The 16,251-nt window shown below is 35.6% G+C and overlaps 1 protein-coding gene across 1 annotated transcript in view; it reads left to right on the forward strand.

Moving 5' to 3' along the window:
* LOC135224528 (propionyl-CoA carboxylase alpha chain, mitochondrial-like) overlaps positions 1-16,251 on the forward strand; it is a 309,211-nt gene that overhangs the window by 254,565 nt on the left and 38,395 nt on the right. The window contains exons 13-14 of the mRNA XM_064263599.1: positions 11,898-12,034; positions 12,646-12,727. Of these exons, the coding sequence (XP_064119669.1) occupies positions 11,898-12,034; positions 12,646-12,727 (219 nt within the window). The remainder of the gene's footprint in view (positions 1-11,897; positions 12,035-12,645; positions 12,728-16,251) is intronic.

A 16,251-nucleotide genomic window follows, 5' to 3' on the forward strand; every position in this document is an offset into this window, starting at 1 on the left:
ATGAAACAGAACCTGTGTTGTCTCAATGTAAGTGAAGTTCCAACATATTTTTCAAATACACATCTTACCTTTTCCTCAATTGACATTTCATTATGTTCAAATGATGTAGCCAAGAAATTTGAATGGAATATCCTAGATGATACATACACAAGTGACCATTTCCCAATCATTCTGAACTACTTTAGTAATATCAAAATATTGCCACCTACAAGGTATAATATCCAAAAAGCTAATTGGGATAAGTATTTCCTATACACTCGAAACATACCACCATTCCCACATAACGAAGATCACAATACTACATGTGAATCCTTCTCAAACTTCATAATAAATACTGCAGATAAAACCATATTCCAAAAACCAAATCACATTCCACACAATCCCCTGTCCCCCCCCATGGTGCGATCCAACCTTAACCTTAAGTAAAATAAAACATATATTGGGTCGCAATCTTAACAGACTCAAAACTCGCCTAAAATCACTCAACAAAATGCTCTGTAATATAAACATATTAAACAAAATAGTTATAACAAACATAACAATTAACCACATTAAACCACTATATGAATAACAAATATACAGCCAAATTTAGAAAAACAGTAATACGTAGCTGAAAAAATTGCATCATGGAAAGAACATGTCTCAAACATATCTTCAAACACATCCACAAGGGATATCTGGCAAAATATAAGGAAAATCAATGGAAAACATATAAGACCTCCAAGAAGTGCAATACATTTAAATGGAAAAATATACCATGATACTTATGAAATATCAAATATAATTGGAAAGCATTTTGAAAACACCAGTGCTTACTTAGCCTAGATATACATTTTCAAAATATCAAAAAACAAAAAGAAAATATAATACTCAATTTTGAAACGCTTGAAGACCTGGAATATAATTATATTTTCAACATGGATGAACTAGATAATGCCATCAACTCATGTCATCCCTCCGCACCAGGATATGATAAAATATAATTTGAAATTATAGAAAAATTAGCTCCTATAACTAAATCATATTTGTTCAAATTTTATAATAGTATATGACTAAAGCATGTCTTTCCTGATAAATGGAAACATGCCATAATAATTCCAATAAATAAACCAGGAAAGGATGCAAGTGATCCATCCAATTATAGACCGATATCCCTAACAAGCTGCCTATGCAAAATCTTGAAAAAAATGGTTAATGCCCGATTAACATATGTAATAACCAAAGAATCTATTTTAACACCAACACAGATCAACCCTAGATCCCTTAAAACATTTAGAGGATCATATCAAAAAATGCTTTGAACAAAAAAATTAACAGTAGCTATATTTTTTTATATAGAAAAAGCATACGACACAACATAGAAACATAACATCATGCAAAAACTCCACTCCAAGGGACTAGAGGCCACTTACCAATATTTATTAAGAACTTTTTAACAAACAGAACTTTTCAAGTAAGAGTAGAAAATTCCTACTCAGTAACCTATAAACTGGAAGAAGGAATCCCTCAAGGTAGTTTCTTGAGCTGTACATTGTTGGCTTTAGCAATTAATGACATTACTATAAATTTAACAAGTGGTGTAAAAAACTGTTTATTTGTTGATGACTTTGTTATTTACTATACGAGTAGCAATTTGAGACATGTTCAGAGAGTTCTCAATACTGCCATTTCAAATATATGTAGTTGGACCAATTCAGTTGGATTTAAATTTTCAACTGATAAAACAAAAGCGATCATCTTCTACAAAAACAAAATATAGCTGAAGAACCAAACAATCAAACTTCACCTTTATAGCACTGAAATACAATTTTGTACAAAAATCAAATATCTAGGAGTGATATTTGATCAACATTTAAATTGGAAAGAGCACATCAAATACAATAAAGCCAAGGGCATCAAAGCCCTTGCCATATTGAAAAAGTTATCATACACTAATTTGGGAGCAAAGCGAGACATTTTATTAATGATATATAAGGCAACAGTCTTATCCATTATAGATTACTGTTGTCCAATATATTCATCCGCCTCAGAAACTGCATTAAAACTCTCGATGCAGTGCACCATGAAGGTGTGCGATTATGCACAGGAGCATTCCTATCATCCCCAACAGGCTTGCTTGTGGTAGAAGCAGGTGTGTTGCCCTTGAAACATCACCGTAATTTAATAACAATACGAAGAGGTCTTTCACTACAAGGAGGATCATCTCCTGCAGCTGACTGCTTTCAAAATTATAATACAGAAACAGAAGTTCATAGTACTAGCTCTTTCCCAAAAAGAGCTGAATACCTAATGAACTTACATAAATCCAATTTTTCAGCCACCTATAGAATTCTCACCACCATGGATGTTAAAACAAATAAAAATATGTACCTCCCAGTCTTACCTACTTAAAAAACAAAAGACAAGTACAGAAATGTACCACCAACATGCTTTGGAGCACATTAGAAGAAAAGGAGAAAAATTCATGGTGTATACAGACTGCTTCAAAAATGATGATGGAGTAGGAGCATCTGCATATACGAAAAATATGTTAATCAAAAGAAGCCTACCTTTAATATCATCAATATTTACTGCCGAAGTCACGGCCATACAAATGGCTCTTGATATGATATCTGAGGAAAAAGCAAGTGTCTTATTATTTTCAGTGACTCACGTAGTGCTATAGATGCTATAAGACAGTATAAATCAGTAAACCAAACAGTACAAGAAATAAAATAAAAATTCATCAACTCCTCCAATCAGGATTATCAATAGAAATATGTTGGATTCCAGCACATGTGGGAATAAAAGGAAATAAAAATGCAAACTCAGCTGCCAAATTAGCCTGCACTATCCCTCCAACAATTACACATGCCCCAGTGTCAGACTGGATAACATCTGTCAAACCATTGATATACCAAGATTGGAAAAGAGAATGGGCCTTAGTGCCAACCACAAATAAACTTAAAAATATAAAAACTGAAGTGTATGCATGGAGGACATCTTCACAAAAAGAAAGATCAAAAGAGGTAATCCTAACAAGGCTCCTTATAGGATACACAAGATTCCCGCATGATCACTTGATGTCAACACCACATGCTGACCCAATAAAGTGTAATAGAAGTCAAACACCCATGACAGTGCAGCATTTGCTTGTTGAATGCCCAAATTGGACCCAACAAAGATCAATTTATCTACGGAATTCAAAAATGAAAAGTATTCTCGTTGAAAGCAAAGATTTTTCAATTAACTTCATAAATTTTTTAAATAAGACAGGTTTCTTAGTCTAAACTTTTTTTAATTTATTTTTTTCTCCTTTTCCTTCTCGGGATTAATCCCTGAGAACCAGCCCGAGAAGAGTCTACTTGAAACTCATAGGTCTGGAAAAACTAAGCCCTATTAATAATAATAACCCCCTGTATTCGCAGGAGATGCATAGCAGCTAGAATCTGCAAATGCTTAGAACTCCCCTCTGAAAGTGCTTATAACTGCCTATCTTGAAAGTTCAAACACCAAAGTATTCCTAAAACTACCATCCTACATCAAATATACATTAAACTGTTATCCTTTTAGTGTATTGATCTTTGAAATGATATATATATTTCAAAGTAAATCAAACATTTTACGTACTGTATGAAAATATTCCAGTCCCCCCATAAGTATTCAGTCATGCACATTTCTTTCATAGTTACTATTCAAGCCACCCAGTTTTCTTTATACAAGGGAAACATTTGTATGTACGTATATTATGAGAGAGTAAAAAATATGCATGAACATTTAAACATACTAGTACAACATACGTAAATAGGGTACTCACCAGTGATGAATGTTGATTAAAGATGATTCTAAATGTGCCTCTTCACCTTCAGGAGGTGCTTGGGAGGCACTACTTATGGGTTTGGAGAGTCTTTGGAGGGTCCCTCTTCATAGGAGTGATGAACAGGGTGATTGGCAGCTGTTGTTGTTGCTTCTTCATGGTGATTGGGTCTTGATTATAGGGCTTCAATGTCGTTTCATGGATATTTGAAAACTTTAAGGAGCATTCCATGTAAGGATCCCATGTTGAAACATTCCTGGGAATCGTTTATTATTCTCCTAATTTGGGTCAGGGGTTCCAAAGTCAGGCCCACCTCCTGCTCCTCTCCTGAACCTGGAGTGTCTTCCTCCTCACTGGCGCACTTTGTCAGATCTTCCAAATCCTGGTCTGTCAGAGTGGGCATCAGTGAGGGCGCCAACTTCATCCTTGGTGATGTCATCGAAGGCTTCACCACCAAGAATCCTTGCCAACTGGACTGCCTTATTAATGGCTGAATGTTGAATTTCCTGAGGAGAGAAGCCCATATAATTATGCACTCGATCCAGCCACAACTTACTCCAGCATGTGTTCAGTCTCTTCATGTCCTTCAGCAACTGGTCGATGATGGACAAATATGTGGCAGTCGCGAATTTATGCCAATAGTCTTTCAGCATAAATTCACTATCACGGTCCATTGCATCAACAAGGTGCTGGAGGGAATTCCCAGTGTAGAGTGCCTTAAAGGCACGGATCATGCCTTGGTCCATAGACTCGAGGAGAGAGGTGGTGTTGGGAGGGAGTCCAGCTCCCTTGTAATAAAGATTGAGAGGGTAGTCACCAGCATTATCCATGATTAGCAACAACTTGAACTCCATGTCCAAGTTGCCCAGGTATTGCCTAACTTGAGGAAAGAAGCTTTGATGGAACCAGTAGGTACTACGTAAGGACTTTGGTGGTCCAGCCCTTGGGATTTTGCACCCAGAACACAGGCAGTAATGCCTTGTTCTTTGGGGTTTGCAACCTTGTGATTGAGACCTGGTTTCAGCATGAAGCCAGCCACATTCCCACATGTTAGGGGCGTAACTCTGCCCTTCTGTACCTTAAATCTGGAGGCTTTAGCTTTGTCCTTCATTAAGTATGTCCGGGAAGGTATCTTTTTCCAGAACTTGCAAGTCACTTCCATATTGAGCACCTGTTCTGGGCGGTATCCTTTCTCTTGCTGAATCTTCCTGAAGTATCTAGGGACATTTCGTGGCTGCCTCTTTGTCCGCCGCTTCTGCTTCCCCATGTAGGGTAACTGACTTTAGGTGGAACTAGTGAAACCATCCTTTGCTCGCCTGGAAACCTTGAGGAGCTGATGATGGTCCCGGTTGTGGCTCTTCCTCCTCTTCATCTTCTTCGGGCGCAGGTTCATCAAAGCCCAAGAATTCTAATTCCCCTTCATCATTGCTTTCCTGTGCCTCTAGATCACTGCCTTCCTGTTCCTCTACATCATCACCTTCTGTAGCAGTTGATAACTGGTGTAGAGTTGTTGCACTTTCTTGCATATGATGTTGACACAGATATCTGGTGATACATAAAACAGAATCATGGTTCCGTCCACATATATCAGTAACTCTCTATGCTGTGAGGCTGATGAAGGAGAGATGCGTGGAACCCACAGCTCCATCTTCGCGAGATGGGACTCAGGTTTCAACCAATCAACACCAAGTGTACAGCCAGTGAGTGCCAAGGAAAATGAATGCTGCTTCTGGATTGGCTCCTTTGCAGATGACAGCCAATAGTGTGCCGAATATCATTTCATCTGGGTACTGCTCTAAGAGGGCGTCACTGCGTCATAAGAGTTGTTTATCTGCGCAAAAGTTGACTTGGGTGAAGCATGTTTTAAGAAAAATAAAGTATGTTATTGAAATTTTACTGTGTTTACAATAACTTATTACAGAACGGTAATATTTGAAAATTAGTAAATATTTTTTCATCATAAAAAATTTATTTAGTCATGAAAATATATGCTTGAAAGTATGTACCACAGATGGAAACATGCATCCTGCTATTCCCGTTGTCTTACGTATTTTAGATATGCTATGCATATTTATAGTATCATCCTAAAACACTTATGTACATATGTATAATATTTAAAAATCGTCATAAAACAAAACATTTAATAAAATATACAGTATGCGCAGAATATCAATGCGCAATTTATACCCAAATGACCCAACACAGTTCATCTCTTGTTTGTGCATGTTTTGTGTAGCATTATATAATACTGTGGACTGAGAATATTCTTTGAAATAGCCAACTAAAATGTCCTTTAAACTGTTTGCTTCTCCTAAGGCTTCTGGCAAAGAGCCTTAGCGTCAGAGGCCCATACAGTTAATGACAAATGAGCAGAAAATGGATGTGATAGTAATGTCAAGATAGGACTAAAGTCATTGAGAAGTAGCAGCCCATTACAGTGTGACTGAAAGTGCAGTCGCCTGCCTTAAGAACGAGTATGAACAAGGTAAAATTCTTGGGTCATTCTTGGAGAAGAACTCGCCACCATCTTTACTATCCCACCAACAGACCAGGATTTTGAACATTTCATGGTCTGTACAAATTGATCAGGTAAGTAAGGCAGATATAGACAATGGTCAAGGCATGGGATAAGAATGAAGATAGGGCCACAAATTTTACCAATACTGTTAGTGAACTCATGAAGCCCTACCACACCACATTTGGTAACATTTCAATTACCTCTAGAAGGTGGTGCTTCCTGAAACCCCTGATGAAGTGCCTCCTGAAGAAGGTGGAGACGCACCCTCAGAGGAGATGTAACTACTTTGCTGTGCAGTCTATCTTCATTGTCATTTGCCAGATTGTATAACTAATATCAACATTCATCACCAGGAAGTAAACATATGATGTAATATTACTACGTATTATAATATTTAATGGCCTATACTATAAAGTAAATAATATGAAAATACAGAATACAGTAATCCCTCACCACTTTGGCAGCCATATTGCTTCTTCCCTTGTTGTATCTAGCCACTCTCGTTCAAACTATCAACTGTCTCTCACGTGTCTTGGTGTTGTATTCGAAATTAACTTTTCATTAAGCCCTTACAATGCCTCCTAAGGGCCGTCCCCCTGCGAAAGATTCCTCTAGTGAGCCAAAGAGGAAAAAGAAGATGATGACCACCCGTGAAAAGGTCAGACTTTTAGATATGTTAAAACAGGGCAGAAGTTATGTCGTGGTGGCACGCCATTATGGAGTGAATGAATCAACAGTGCACTAATCAAAAAGACGAAGCTAACGTCCGCAAAATTGCTGCAATAAACTTTAATAAAGAAGCGAAACGTGTGGTAACTCCGCGTAATAAGAGAATTGTGAAAATGGAAGCTGCATTAGCCTTGTGGGTTGCTGATTGCCGGAAAAAAGTGTGAGTTTGGACACTAATATGATCAGGACAAAGGCCAAATCTCTCTATGATTAAAACTTGCCCGATGACAACAACAAAGGAGATGCTGAAGAAGCTGCTAAAGATGATCCTGACAAACCTCAAGCCAGTACTAGCTCTGCCATGAGTGATTCGCCGTCTTGAGGACAAGGCTTTACACCCAGCAAAGGCTGGTTCAATAAATTTCAAGAGATACAGCCTCAAAAGCGTGCCTTTGTATGGTGAGGCTGCCTCTGCCGACACCGATGCTGCTCGTCGTTACGTGGAGGATGAGTTTCCTAAGCTGATCAGTGGTGGTGGCTACCTCCCTGAGCAAGTTTTTTACATGGACGAGACAGGCTTCTTTTGGAAGAGGATGCCTTCTCATACATTCCTCTTCAAGGATGAAGTGAAGAGGCCAGGCTTCAAGGCCCACAAATACCGTGTCACTCTCATCATGTGTGGCAATGCTGTAGGCTTTATGCTTAAGCCAGGCCTTATTTATAAGGCCAAAAATCCACGGGCCTTATAAAACAAAAATAAGGCTCTGCTCCCCATGGATGCATAACTCTAAGGCCTGGATAATGAAAGCCCTGACCCTCGAGTGGTTCCTCCATTGCTTCATTCCCCAGGCGAAGGTGTATCTGGCTCAGAAGGGCCTCCCTTTTAAGGTCCTTCTCTTGATGGATTGTGCAGGAGGCCATGCAACAGACCTGCAATATGATGGGGTTCAGATCGAGTTTGTGCCCCCTAACACCACGTCTCTAATTCAGCCGATGGATCAAGGTGTCATTCATGCCTTTAAGGCACTCTACACTCATTCCATGATGGAGGGCCTCATCGCGGCAGTTGACGACGACGACAAAGGCTTCACCTTGAAAAAGTACTGGCATAACTTCGACATTGTGTCATGCTTGACTAATATCCAGCAAGCATTGAAGGACATGAAAACTGAGACCATAAATTCTTGCTGGAAGAAATTATGGCCTAATGTGGTGCATGACTATGCAGGCTTCACTCCTGGCGAAGTTCATCACTCAGCGGTGGAGAAGGCGGTGAGGCTGGCTCACATAATCAGGGATGAAGGATTTGTCGACATGACGGAAGAAGACATCAACGGCCTTATCAATGCCCACTCAGACCCAGTGACAGATGAAGACCTATTTGAGATGACGAAGTCTGCAAGTGAAGAAGAAAGCGAAGAAGAGCAAGACGAAGAAATTGAAGAGCGTGTCCTTACCTTGGAGAACCTGCAACAATTGTGCAACATGGCAAGGGCAATGCAACAATTTGCACAAGACATCAACGATAATATGGTTCGAGCTGTCGAGTTTAGCAATCGTGTTGATGGGATTATGTCCTTGTACAAGGGCATTTTGCAGCAAAAGAAAAAACAAAGAGTAACTACCCATCACCATGCTCTTCTCCAAGGTAAAATCCCCAGCTACACCATCAGCGCCTCCAGCAGAAGAGCCTCCGAGTGAACCTGAAGCCTCTACCACCACCACCATCTTCACCTCTCTCAGAAGCAAATGTTGACCATCCAGTCCAGCGCTGATATCTGACAATGAGGCACTTCCCGAACTGATTTAAAGGTCTCATTATACCTTTGCAGTAACACTGTCATCATCATCATCATTCATCATCACATTCATTGAACTGCACAGGTCTGTCATCGTCGTCATTATCATTGTCATCGTTGTCGTCGTCATTACTGGAGTCAAGTCTCAAGATACTACTGTCATTGGTGAGTGTAGAAAACGTACGATAATACGTACCGTATGAGAGAGAGAGAGAGAGAGAGAGAGAGAGAGAGAGAGAGAGAGAGAGAGAGAGAGAGAGAGAGAGGTAATGTATAATATTAATGTTTTGTAATTAGATAGATTTAAGTAAAATATATGTGAGTGAATGTATAATGATAAGATTTTATAATTAAATAGATTTAAGTAAAATATATAAAGTATAAATATACATATTTTAAACATTCTGGTACCCACACACACATATACGGAAATTCCTAGGGGGGCCAATCCTCTTTCCTGGATTTTCACCTATCGCGGGAGTTTCTGGTCCCCATTAACCGCAATAAGCGAGGGATCACTGTATTGCTTTTCCGAAAAAATTTGCATCCGTGAATAGTGGGACCCGCGAATATGTTGATCAATATAGTGAACCCCCGTATTCATGGGGATACGTACCAGACCCCCCCCGTGAATAGCTAGAATCCGTGCATGCTTAGAACCCCTCTAAAAATGCTTATAACTGCCTATCTTGAAAGTCCAAATACCAAATGTGAAAAACTTGCGTGTGATGGTTAGGTTCCAATGAAAAGTTTGCGCTTTAGTTAATTCACATATCTCGAATCTCGTAGGGTTGAGTTATAACTGTATCTGAAAAATATCAGGACTTAGCAGAGAAAAAATGAAAATAAAATATAAAGGTTGAAATAAAACATAATTATACTCAATACTCTTTATTCAGTATTTAGCCATATCTACCTTGTGCTTTTATTCAATATTTAGGGGCAGCAATCAGTTTTGGGACAGAGGACATATCCATAGATCCTAGCTTCTCCTTCATAAAGCTCCAAACATTTTATATTGGGTTAAGGTCAGGGGAATACCTTGGCCAATTCAGAAGCCCAAGTCCATTATCCTCAAATAAATTTTTTGCCTTCTTCCCCCTGTGGCACGGTGCCCCATCTTGCAGAAAAACACACGTGCAGAACTTTCCGTGAAGTGCAGTAAGTGGTCTTGCAATCATCCACATACCGATCACCATTCATCGTTGTACTTTTCGGTAAACAATACAACCCCCCACCCCCCTCCCTTTCCGCTAAAATTCCCCCACACCATGACTTAGGCGGCATGCTTCACAGTCTTAACCGTATACTTAGAGTCAAGTCAACTTGACCCGCTAGGTCTCCTAACCTTCCTGGCACTCCTGGTTACATAGAAACGTGATTCATTGCTGAATATGACTGTAGCCCAGTCCTCTACAGTCCAGCCTTTGTACTTCTTGCAAAAGTTCATCCTCCTCTTCTTCATTGCCTCAAGTTAGCAAAGGCTTCTTGGTGGCAGTATGACAGGAAGACCAAGATCCTTCCTAAGGCAATATTGTATGGTACATTCTGACACCTCTCCCAACACTTCAGGGTTCCATTGCTTTAATTCTTTGCTGGTAATACTTGGATTTACCATTACTATATGCTTTGATAAGCTATTGGTCTTCTCGGATGTTTTCTAGGGACATCTGGGGACCCCTTCCTCCTTTTGCACTGCCACCTTGAGTTCTGTCCCCACAGCTGTTATACCATGTGGAGACCATATTTTTAGAGACTCCTAACTCCTTTGCTATGGCCATCATTTACTTGCTTTCTTCATGCGTGGCCACAATTTGTCTTAATGATGAAAAGTGATTTATCCTGCATACTAGTTGGTAGGGTGCACAGGAGTGCTCAATAGGTGCAAAATTACAGTAATCAAGTGCCTGACTGAGGGTCAGCACAACCCTTCCTCGTCAGGTTCATAGGGGAAAAAGTGGATTTCAGTAGCCGGAAAGACTGCTGCCTCAAGCTGTATTGTCTGATTCTATAATATTTACATTTAACCTGCTTTGAAGTGGGCAGGAAATGAGAATATTCTTAGGGCTGCTATTCAATTCCTAAGTTTGAATGCATCCTAAGATTTGCTGCCGCGACTCTGTAACAAACATAACTAAGCTTCATGTATCCAATTAATGTATTAGCAGTAAAATTTTAGTACTAAGCAATTATTCTCTCTCTCTCTCTCTCTCTCTCTCTCTCTCTCTCTCTCTCTCTCTCTCTGAACACGTTTGAGTGTTCTGTAGCATGCCATAGGTAAAGGATTCCCTTTAGGCTAGGCTAGAATACTTTTGTACATATTCACTTCTACAGGAGTTTGTACATATTCACTTCTACAGGAGTTATTAAAAAGTACAAAACTTTTGTAAAGAATTGTATGTTTGATTAGATTACTATATTTATTGTACAATATAGTGATAGAAAGGAAAAAGATCTGTAATGTAAGATGAACGGGTAACTACCTAGCTTCAAGTATGTCGTTGGACCATTTTTTCCAATAAATACGTATTTACCTACTCAAAGTGTTTTATGAATTATTATTGTTCTTCAATATTATTCAAAGACAAAAATAATTTTAGAAAACATAATACGTAACTATAGTCTGTGTTAATTTAAAAAAAATTATAACATAGCTTATGGTAATTAAGACTTAATTCTAGTTTTAACTAGTACTTTTAAGGTCCACTTGTTAGTTTGGCATTTTTGCTAGTCCTGCACCCAGTCAGAACCATTGATCTTGTATTATTGGACTTTTACTGTATTTGCAGCTCTTCAATAATGAACATTTTGATGGACACAGGAACATTTAATTCTGTGATCAACATTTTTCTCTCCTAACATAAGACTTGTCTTTATTTAAAATCTACAAGTGAATGTGCTGTTTAAATATTCTGCATGAGCTGATATATTAAGAAAATTTCCCAAATTAAACATTTTTTCTAGATGTATTTTGTAAATTTAATTTTTCATATTTTTTTGCCCATGTTTATCCATTTTTTATTAATTTTATTATTCACACATGTTTAGAAGTTATGTTACTTGGTATTTGTACAGCTAGCAACTGAAGTATTAGCGTATATTCTGATTATTTCAGGTTACTATTGATGGTAGAAAAATTATGGTCAACAGCAATTTTGACCTAGCTTCTCCATTGATTGAAGCTCAAATAGATGGAAATGAAGAAACTGTCCAGTTAATCAAGTTGGGATCAGCGGGAGAGATCAGAATACGGTAAGCATGCCATAATTATATCTTTTTTTACTGTATGAAAATGTAGTTAAATTTTTTAGTATTTTCAAATTTCGGAACTTTAAAATGTAAAAAAGTAGAAGACAGAGTTCATAACCTCTTCTGAATGATGTAACTTGTTTAGAACCAATGTGAAATAAGTCTCTTGTTAAAAGATTCATTAATGAATGAAGAAATACAGATCAAGTTTGTCCTTTAATGATATTAGCCTCAAACAGAATGACAAGAACTCACAGTTTTTGAAAATTATGACAAAAATATCCCATTTAGAATAAAAGTAATAATATGAAAAAGAAACATCAAGCATTTGTGATACTTTGATCATTTTATCATTTTTCATTTTTGGGAGATTTGAAATAAATGGTACAATCAGATTCATGATTTGCTACGAAAACAAACTCATTTTACCTAATATGTATAGTAAGTGTAATAGTGATTATTTTTACTTTTTTACTCTTCAGTGCCATTGGTAACTTAATTGTGTATATAAAGCACATGAACACTGCAAACAGTATTTATAAAAGCAGATATGTGGAAACATCATTGTGGGAATTTTGTGCAGCAAAATTTTATATTATGATTTTTTGTCACAGATACAAAGGCACTGCCTTCCAAACTCTGGTCCTTCCTGCAAAAGCCAGTCATTATCTGTCATTAATGCCAGAAAAGCCTAAGGTAAGCTTTTTAATTTTGATATAATTTTATCTTTTCTGAGTAGTTTCCATTAAAATACATATACAAATTTGCAGGTAAGTGTTGTAGAGTTGCAGGTAAGTGTTTGCAGAGTAATTAGTGTTTTATGTTTTCGGATGGATTTAATTAATCTCTGAGGACAGTGTTAATTATAATTAGAAGATTTTTTCAAGGTATTTTTTTTCAAAGAGTTCAAGTAGATATCTCAGGCATACAGGTATTTGATTGCATGATCAGTCTTTACTTAGTTAAGAAATTTCTTCTTGCAGCAGAGAAGTACTAAAGACATGAGGAACAGTCATTGGTTGGACTAATGTTTTATGCAGTCTTGTCAAGAAGGGAAACAAAAGAAGTGTCATCCTAGATATGAAATACCTCCACAAAGGTTTAGTAAATTGAATGGAGAAAATATTTTTATATAAACAGAGTAAAATTTAAGATATTCTACATGCAGATTTGATTTTGTCCTCTTTCAAAGAAAGGCACAAAACAATTTAATCCTATGAAATTTTTATGCCAAAAGTATTCATTAGCCATTTTCATTTTCTAGGATTCTGATGACAAAAATCTTCTTTTTAGAAAGATATTCATCAATTCACCATAAATTTTAAAGAAATTCATAGTATGGAAAATTGAATGTGGCAAGTACGTATGGATGGTTAGTCTTGTCATGGCAACTGGTAAGCTGAGCTTATGGCCTCTGGATGTGCACGTACAACGCAACCAGTCTTGAGTGATTATACTTCAGTCATTGCTGAGTACAGTGAAAATGCCACAGTGCCAGAAACTGCTATCATTTAAGGGAAAGGGGCCTGTAAAGTCTCGAGATGCTGCATCAGACTGACCATGTGACAGGTGAATCCATGCAGTTGAAGAGTGCCTCTCCCTGTCATAGAGCGCTATCTATAAGTTTTTCAAAATTACATCAGGGTTGAGGAGGAACAATGAAGACTGGATATTTAAAATACATGTTAATAAGAAATAGATAATTGATAATGAAATAGATGAGACAACTAACTGAAGTAAAGTAAAATAAGTATGTAACCACTGAAAAAGGATAGCTAACTGAAGAACTAAGGAATTAAGATAAATATGGTGAACTAAGGATAACATGAAATTTAAAACAAGAAAAAGTGTAAAGCACTAAAAAATACAAGACACAAGCAATGCTTGTATACTTGGACTTTGGACCAGGTTGTAGTTTAAAACAATTTTTTACAACCACAGAACCAACACTATTATCTAGATTGCTTTTAGTTTATAAGTTTTTAAGGTATATTACAGGAGTTATTGATTGAAAACAAAGTACGTACAGACAAAGAAAATGAAAGAAGAATGTATATTGTACGTATATATGTATATACAGTGGAACCCCCCCCCCCCCCCCCCCATTCACGGACTCACGCATTCGCGGATTTCTCTGTGGAACATTCCCCCCCATTATACGTGGAAAATTCACCTATTTGCAGTATTTTTCTGTGAGAAATATCCACAAATTCCTGGGGTTTTTTTTAAACATAAAATGCACTTTTTGTGATAAAACTGTTAAAAAAACAGGTATCATAATTTTTAGTGGGTTTTTCTTGAGTTTTAACTAACAAAATAGGAGGTTTTAAGCATTTTTATAGGGGTTCCAACTATTTGAAGGGGATGCATACCAGACATCCCCTCAAATACGGGGAGACTACTATATATATATATATATATATATATATATATATATATATATATATATATATATATATATATATATATATATATATATATATATATATATATATATATATATATATATATATATATATATATATATATAAGCGAATACCACGGGAAATGATAGACAGGAATCCAAGCGCTTTCGTCTTTATTCAGACATCGTCAAGGCTCCTTGACGATGTCTGAATAAAGACGAAAGCGCTTGGATTCCTGTCTATCATTTCCCGTGGTATTCGCTTATTTATGAAGTCACGTGCATGCATCTACTGTGATTTTTTAAATATATATATATATATATATATATATATATATATATATATATATATATATATATATATATATATATATATACTATATTTTGCTCTATCACTTACACACACATACATACAGGAAGTCCCCGGTTTTCGGCAGCCTTGGTTTTATGGCACTTGTCTAGCGATGATGATATCTGGATTTTTGCCGATATCTGTCGATCCCCATTTAACTGCTTATGCTGTTAACAGGGGTTCAGTACCAATAACTGAGTATCAGTGCTATTTTTGCCAATTTTTGTTTATTGACATCCTGTCATGAACAGAACCCCCAACAATAACCAGGAACAGCCAGAATACAGGCAGTTCCCAGTTATTGGGGGGGCTTCTGCTCCGATGGCTTGATGATAACCGAAAATTGGTGATTCTCGGTGCTTACTGGTGTCGACAACCAGAATATGGGTCCAATAACCCATTAATGGCGCCTCTGTTAGATATGTATTGGCGCCGATAACTGGAAATCGATGATTTTCGGCACTAGACAAGTCCTCATGTAACCAGATTGCTGATATCAGAGGTCATAGATAACTAGGGACTACCTGTGTGTGTGTGTGTGTGTGTGTGTGTGTATATAATATATATATATATAATATATATATATATATCATATATATTATATATATATTATATATATATATATATATATATATATATATATATAATATATATATATATATATATATATATATATATATATATATATATATATATATGCTATATATATATATATATATATATATATCATATATATATATATATATATATATATATATATATATATAGATATTATATATATATATATATATTATATTATACATATATATAAATATATTATATATATATATAATATATATAGATAAATATATATATAATATATATATTATATATATATCTATATATAATAATAATATATATAATATATATATATAAATATATATATATATATAGATAATATATATAAGTATATCATACATATATATAATATATATATATATATATATATATATAGTATATATATATACATATTATCATATATATATATATCTATTATATATATATATATGTCTATCTCTATCTATATAAGATACATATATATAATATATATATATATCTTATATCTTATATAATATATATATTATATATATATTACATATATATCTATATCATCTAATATATATATATATATATACTCTATATATAATATCTATATATGATATATATATACATATTATAATAATATTATATAAATATATATATACATATATATGTTAATTTATTTTAAGAAATATATATATATAATATATATATATATACTATTCTTATATATAGAATATATATATCTATTAAATATTGTATATTATTATATATATATATATGTATATATATATATATCTATATATATATTATAATATATATATATATATCTATTATAACACAATATATTGTTATATATATATATATGATATATATATATATATA

The sequence above is a fragment of the Macrobrachium nipponense genome, chromosome 12 (genome assembly GCF_015104395.2).
Source record: "Macrobrachium nipponense isolate FS-2020 chromosome 12, ASM1510439v2, whole genome shotgun sequence".
Lineage (NCBI taxonomy): Eukaryota > Metazoa > Arthropoda > Malacostraca > Decapoda > Palaemonidae > Macrobrachium > Macrobrachium nipponense.